The sequence below is a fragment of the Myotis lucifugus genome, unplaced genomic scaffold (genome assembly GCF_000147115.1).
Source record: "Myotis lucifugus unplaced genomic scaffold, Myoluc2.0 scaffold_110, whole genome shotgun sequence".
NCBI classification, from domain to species: domain Eukaryota; kingdom Metazoa; phylum Chordata; class Mammalia; order Chiroptera; family Vespertilionidae; genus Myotis; species Myotis lucifugus.
In genome coordinates, this window is record NW_005871158.1 from 1,128,393 (window position 1) to 1,135,683 (window position 7,291).

General features: G+C 40.9%; 1 protein-coding gene across 1 annotated transcript; it reads right to left on the reverse strand.

Annotated features, from left to right (window-relative positions):
- Window positions 1-1,035: 1,035 nt before the first annotated feature.
- Window positions 1,036-2,277, reverse strand: LOC102433374 (actin, cytoplasmic 1-like). Its single transcript, XM_006093167.3, has one exon. The coding sequence runs from the start codon at window positions 2,194-2,196 to the stop codon at window positions 1,072-1,074; it is 1,125 nt and encodes a 374-aa protein (XP_006093229.1). The 5' UTR covers window positions 2,197-2,277; the 3' UTR covers window positions 1,036-1,071.
- Window positions 2,278-7,291: the final 5,014 nt, after the last annotated feature.

The following is a 7,291-nucleotide window of genomic DNA, read 5'->3' on the forward strand; positions in this document are numbered from 1 at the left end:
ATATTTTTCCATTTATTTGTTATCTTTAATTTCTTTCAATATTTTGTAATTTTCAATGTTCAGGTCTTGCACATATTTGGTAATCTAAATGTAAATATTTGCATTTAATATCATGGGTACTATTATTAAGAGCATTCTTTTCCAGTTTAATTTTTAATTTCTAGTATATAGAAATTCAATACATTTTTGCATGCTGACCTTTTACTAGTAAACATAATTGCTAAACTCAGTTATGCTTGTAGTCTTTTTTGATATGTGGATTCCTTAAGATTTTCTACAAATAATCATGTTGTTTGTGAATAAATACTGGCTTATGTCCTTGTTTACAATCTGATGTTTTCATTTATTTTTCTTGCCTGGCTGCACTTGCTCGTACCTCCTATACAATGCGGAACAGTAGTGGTGAGAACATTCTTGTCTTGTTCTGATCTGAGAGGGAAAGTATTCAGTTTTTCACCATTAAATAGCTCTATTTTTTTTTCCTTTAAGGTGTGCACTTTATTGAACTGGTCTCGTCAGTGTACAGGTAAGCCCTGATTGGCCGCCTCCACACCTCAACCCACTCCCCGGGGGACCAAAAGCCTTCATACATCTCAAGTTGGGGACAAAAAGGGGGGCCACGATGGCTGGCCATTCAAAATAAAACAAAAGAAACAGGTATTAAGGCGAAGATTAAAAAATTTGGGTTACAAAATTTACACAAAAGCAGTGCTATCACCCTCCCGGTGTGGACTCGGGCGAGGACTAGCCCTTCTTAGGGAGAAGTGGGCGGCCCTGGGGCAGGCAAGGGACTTCCTGTAACAATGCATCTCGTATTTGGAATGACTATTAAAAAAAGAAAAATGTACAACCAAAGTCCTCGGCCACATTGTAGAACTTTGGGGATGCTCGCTTCAACAGACTGCTGTCACCTTCACCGTTCCAGTTTTTAAATCCTGAGTCAAGCGCCCCCCAAAAAAGATAAAAAAAAAAACAAAAACAAAAAAAACAAAGCCATGCCAATCTCATCTTGTTTTCTGTGCAAGTTAGGTTTTGTCAAGAAAGGGTGTAACCAACTAAGTAACAGTCCGCCTAGAAGCATTTGTGGTGGATGATGGAGGGGCCGGACTCCTCATACTCCTGCTTGCTGATACACATCTGCTGGAAGGTGGACAGCGAGACCAGGATGGAGCCGCCGATCCACACAGAGTACTTGCGCTCAGGGGGCGCGATGATCTTGATCTTCATCGTGCTGGGAGCCAAAGCAGTGATCTCCTTCTGCATCCTGTCGGCGATGCCTGGGTACATGGTGGTTCCACCAGACAGCACCGTGTTGGCGTACAGGTCCTTACGGATGTCGACGTCACACTTCATGATGGAGTTAAAGGTAGTTTCATGGATGCCACAGGATTCCATGCCCAGGAAGGAGGGCTGGAAGAGGGCCTCTGGGCAGGGGAAGCGCTCGTTGCCGATGGTGATGACCTGCCCGTCGGGCAGCTCGTAGCTCTTCTCCAGGGAGGAGCTGGAGGCTGCGGTGGCCATCTCTTGCTCGAAGTCCAGGGCGACGTAGCACAGCTTCTCCTTGATGTCACGCACGATTTCCCGCTCGGCTGTGGTGGTGAAGCTGTACCCACGCTCGGTGAGGATCTTCATGAGGTAGTTTGTCAGGTCCCGGCCAGCCAGGTCCAGACGCAGGATGGCGTGGGGGAGGGCGTAGCCCTCGTAGATGGGCACCGTGTGGGTGATCCCGTCTCTGGAGTCCATCACGATGCCAGTGGTACGGCCAGAAGCGTATAGAGACAGCACGGCCTGGATGGCCACGTACATGGCGGGGGTGTTGAAGGTCTCGAACATGATCTGGGTCATCTTCTCACGGTTGGCCTTAGGGTTCAGAGGGGCCTCGGTGAGCAGGACAGGGTGCTCCTCGGGGGCCACACGCAGCTCGTTGTAGAAAGTGTGATGCCAGATGTTCTCTATGTTGTCCCAGTTGGTGATGATGCCGTGCTCAAAGGGGTACTTCAGGGTCAGGGTGCCTCTCTTGCTCTGGGCCTCATCACCCACATAGGAGTCCTGGCCCATGCCCACCATCACACCCTGGTGCCGGGGGCGCCCCACGATGGAGGGGAAGACTGCCCTGAGGGCATCGTCCCCAGCGAAGCCGGCTTTGCACATGCCGGAGCCGTTGTCGACCACTAGCGCAGCAATATCGTCATCCATGGCGAGCAGGAGGCGGTGTGGGTTGGCGAAGGCGGACGAGCGGCGAAGTCTAGTGGCCTGTGCGGGCGGCGGACGGTCTCAGCAGTCTCTATTTTTTTTTTTTTTTTTAATATAGATGACCTCTATCAGCTTGAGAAATCTCTATTGCTGCTTTAATGAGTTGAATTGTGTTTGCTGCTGTTGAATTATGTCAAGTTAATTTTTTTGTAACTATTGAGATGATCATTTGGTTTTTCTCCTTTATTTTCTTACTGTGATTAATTGAGTTGATTGGTTTTTGAGTGTTAAACCAACTTTACATTCCTGGGTACAAATTCCATATGATCAAATGTTACTGGATATTATTATTTATTTATTTATTTATTTATTTATTTATTTATTTATTTTTTTTGCTAAAAGTATTACAAAGGGTATTACATAGGTGTCCTCCCCGCCCCCCCCCCCCCCTGGCAATCTCCTGCCCTCCCTTACCCCCCCAGTGTCTTATGTCCATTAGTTATGCTTATATGCATGCATACAAGTCCTTCGGTTGATCTCTTACCCCCCTCCCTCATGCCCCCCAACCCTCCCTGGCCTTCCCACTACAGTTTGACAATCAGTTTGAGGCAGCTCTGCCTCTGTATCTATTATTGTTCAAAAGTTTGTAATGGTCTTAATTATCCATGAGTGAGTGAGATCATGTGGTATTTTTCCTTCATTGACTGGCTTATTTCACTTAGCATAATGCTCTCCAGTTCCATCCATGCTGTTGCAAATGGTAAGAGTTCCTTCTTTTTTCCAGCAGCATAGTATTCCATCATGTAGATGTACCACAGTTTTCTAATCCATTCATCTACTGATGGGCACTTAGGCTGTTTCCAGATCTTAGCTATGGTGAATTGTGCTGCTATGAACATATGGGTGCACATATCCTTTCTGATTGGTGTTTCTGGTTTCTTGGGATATATTCCTAGAAGTGGGATCACAGGGTCAAATGGGAGTTCCATTTTTTGTTTTTTGAGGAAACTCCATACTGTCTTCCATAGTGGCTGCACCAGTCTGCATTCCCACCAGCAGTGCACGAGTGTTCCTTTTTCTCCACGTCCTCTCCAGCACTTGTCGTTTGTTGATTTGTTGATGATAGCCATTCTGACAGGTGTGAGATGGTACCTCATTGTTGTTTTGATTTGCATCTCTCGGATGATTAGTGACTTTGAGCATGTTTTCATATGTCTCTTGGCTTTCTGAATGTCCTCTTTTGAAAGGTGTCTATTTAGATCCTTTGCCCATTTATTGATTGGATTGTTTATCTTCTTTTTGTTAAGTTGTATGAGTTCCCTATAAATTTTGGAGATTAGGCCCTTATCAGATATGACGTTGGCAAATATGTTTTCCCACGCAGTGGGTTTTCTTGTTGTTTTGTTGATGGTTTCTTTTGCTGTGCAGAAGCTTTTTATTTTGATGTAGTCCCATTTGTTCATTTTCTCTTTAGTTTCAAGTGCCCTAGGAGCTGTATCAGTGAAGAAATTGCTTTGGCATATGTCTGAGATTTTGTTGCCTTTGGATTCTTCTAGAATTTTTATGGTTTCCTGTCGTACATTTAAGTCCTTTAATACTGGATATTATTTACTAATATTTTCTTCAAATTTTTGGCCAGTAATTTTTTTTCTTGTAATGCCTTTTTTCATCTTATAAATTCAGAGTTATGCAACCATATTAAAGAAGCTGAAAAGTGTTCTTTCACTTTCTATTTTTGGAAATATTTTCTGTAATATTGGTAATGTTTATTTAAAAAAGATTTGATAGAATATATAAAGCCATCTGGGAAGGCTTTGAATTATAGATCCCAGTTCCTTAACTGATACAGGGCTATTTATAGTTTCCATTTCTTCTTGTTTTAGCTCCAGTAATTTGTATCTTTTAAGGAATTTGCCCATTTTATGTATGCTGTCAATTTTAGTGGCATAAAGTTTTCATACTATTCCCTTATTATTTTAAATATGTATAAAACTTGTAATCATATTTCTTCTTTTTCTCATGATATTAGTAATTTGTGTTTTATCTTTACTGTTTAAAAATAGACTTTATTTTTTTATTGATTTCAGAGAGTAAGGGAGAGGGAGAGAGAGCTAGAAACATCAATGATGATAGAGAATCATTGATTATTTGCCTCCTGCACACCTCCTACTGGGGATGGAGCCTGCAATCTGGGTATGTGCCCTTGACAGGAATTGAACCTGGGACCTTTCAGTTCACAGGCCAACACTCTATCCATTGAGCCAAACCTGCTAGGACTAGACTTTATTTTTGAGAAGTTTTAGGTTTAATAAAAAATTAGTGTTAAGTAAAGAGTTCCTATATACTCCTTCCAGTTTCCCACAAGTATTAACAGCTTGCAGGAACGTCATTCCCCTGTTAACAATGATGAGCTAATATTGATACATTATTATTGACTAAAGTTCACAGTTTACATTAGGGCTCACTCTATGTATTGTACTTTCTATGGTTTTGACAAATGTGTAATGATCCATATCCACCCTGAAGGTACCATACAGTGTAGTTTCACTGCCCTAAAATTTTCCTGTGTTCCACCTATTCATCTCCTTTCCTTCCTCTAAACACCTGGCAATCACTGACCTTTCTACTACCTCTATTGTTTTGCTTTTTCCAGGATGTCATATATTTGGAGTCATTAAGTATGTAGTCTTTTCAGATTGGTTTATTTCACTTAGCAATATGCATTTAAGGTTCTTCCATGTTTTTTTTGTAGCTTGATAGCACATTTCTTTTTTAAAAATTTGTCTTTCCACAGGCTTACCAATTAATATTTTCAAAGAAAAAATTGTGGTGTTATTTCTTTGCTTTATATTTCACTACGATGAGAAAGCATATTGTGTATAATTTTGTTTCTTTGAAACAAAAGTACAAAGACTTGATATAGTTTGTATGATTCACATTGATGAATGTCCTATATGTATTGGAAAAGAATGTATATTCTCTGCTCTGGTTGGGTGACATATTCTACTAATGTCACATAGGTCAAAGTGATTGATAGAGCTATTTCAGTTTTCCATATCCTTACTGCTTTCCTGTCTACTTCTCCAACTATAATCATGTGTTTCTCCATTTTTCCTTCTATTTGGATCAGGTTTGACTCCATATATTTGAAGCTCTGTTGTTGGGTACATACTTGTTAAATTTTGCTATGTCTTTTTATGAATTGACAAATTTATCATTATCAAATATCTTTTTCTAATTTCCTGTAATATCCTTGCTTTAAATTTCATTTTGTCTGATACTAATATAGCCAAACAAGCTTTTGCATGTTTACATTTGCATGGTGTATGTTCTTTAGTCCTTTCCCCTTCCACTACCTGTATCTTTATATTTAACTCTGTCTTTTTGCTGGGGTCCAACCCCAGCAGGTCCAGGGGTCCCCAAAGGTGTGGACGGAGTCGGCGAAGAAGGAATGACACGGAGACAGCCTTAAGTTGATCAGCAGCCTAGCCAGGATCTCTAGCCAAGTTCTGGTCAGGATCTCCAGGCAGGTTCTGTGTCCATGTTCTCTTTCTAGGTTCTCCAGCCAGGTTCTGTAGCCATGTTCCCTCGCTAGATTCTCCAGCCAGGTTCTGTCCAGGTTCTCTAGCCAGGTTCAGTCACCAGGTTCTAGTCAGGTTCTCTTGCCAGGTTCTATCCAGGTTCTTTCGCCATGTTGTCTAGGTTCTCCAGCCAAGTTCTGTAGACAGGTTCTGTCCAGGATCTTTTGCCATGTTCTCTCACTAGGTTCTGTTTTCTAGGTTCTGTCTTCTGTTGTCTTGTTACATCTGTATTTATACCAGTTGATTTTAATCCTATCAATTTCTATTCCAAAGGTTAGGGCATTTCTTATCTCCATTCCAGGGAGTAAAGATTATATAGCTTAAGCGTGATTGTTCTTAGTTAAAGTGATTAACTACCCACCTGGCACTTAGTTAACGGGTTTTATTCCCTCCCTAACTTAAGGGGAAAATCCGTACCTGGGGAAACAACCTTTCTTGGAGAGGTGACCTTGGTTAAAACACATAGCACCAAGAAGGGGAGCAAACATATTAAGAACAGTATGCCATATACGCCCTTGAAACATATGCTGTGCAGATGTTTCTTCTCTGCAGCGACTGTGTCAAGCAGCAAGGATGGACCAGCTCCCGGCATCTTTTATAGTTCTATTTCCCCTTTTATCCAGTTTGAAAGTCCATGTTTTTTAATTATTATATGTACACATTTATATTTAATGCAATTATTCATATTGCAGAGTTTAAATCTACCATTTTGCGATTTATTTTCTATTTGTTTTCAATGTTCTTTGTTCCTATGTTTCTAGCCTATTTTAGAATAATCAGTATTTTTATTGTCCTATTTTGTTTTCTCTACTTTTGTTAGCCCGTTTGTTTTTTATTTTTTTATTTTTAATAACAGCTTTATTGAGATATAATTCACATACTATAAAACCCACCATTTTAAAATGTACAGTTCAGTGGTTTTTATTACATTCAGAGTTGTACAATCTAACATTTTCCACTATCTAATTTTAGGCTCTTTCTTTTTTCTTTCTTTCTTGTTAAGAAGACATGCTCAACCCTAGCTGGTTTGGCTCAGTGGATAGAGCCTGGACCTGCAGATGGAAAGATCTAAGGTAGCGGTTCTCAACCTGTGGGTCATGACCCCTGTGGGTGGGGGTGGGGATCGAACGACCCTTTCACAGGTTGAGACCATGGGAAAACACATATATAATTACATATTGTTTTTGTGATTAATCACTATGCTTTAATTATGTTCAATTTGTAACAATGAAATTGGGGGTCACCACAAAATCAGGAACTGTATTAAAGGGTCTTGGCATTAGGAAGGTTGAGACCACTGGTCTAAGGTTTATTTCTACCTCATTTGCTGGCTCCTACCCAGCCTGGCCCTGGTCTGGGCTTGGGCAGGAGGCAACCAACTGATGTGTTTCTCTCACATCAATATTCCTGTCTTTCCTTCTCTCCCCCACTCTCTCTACATATCAATGGGAAAATATCCCCGGGTGAGGATTAAAAAAACAAACCAAGGTGGGTATCCTGGTCAGAAGGTCAAATCT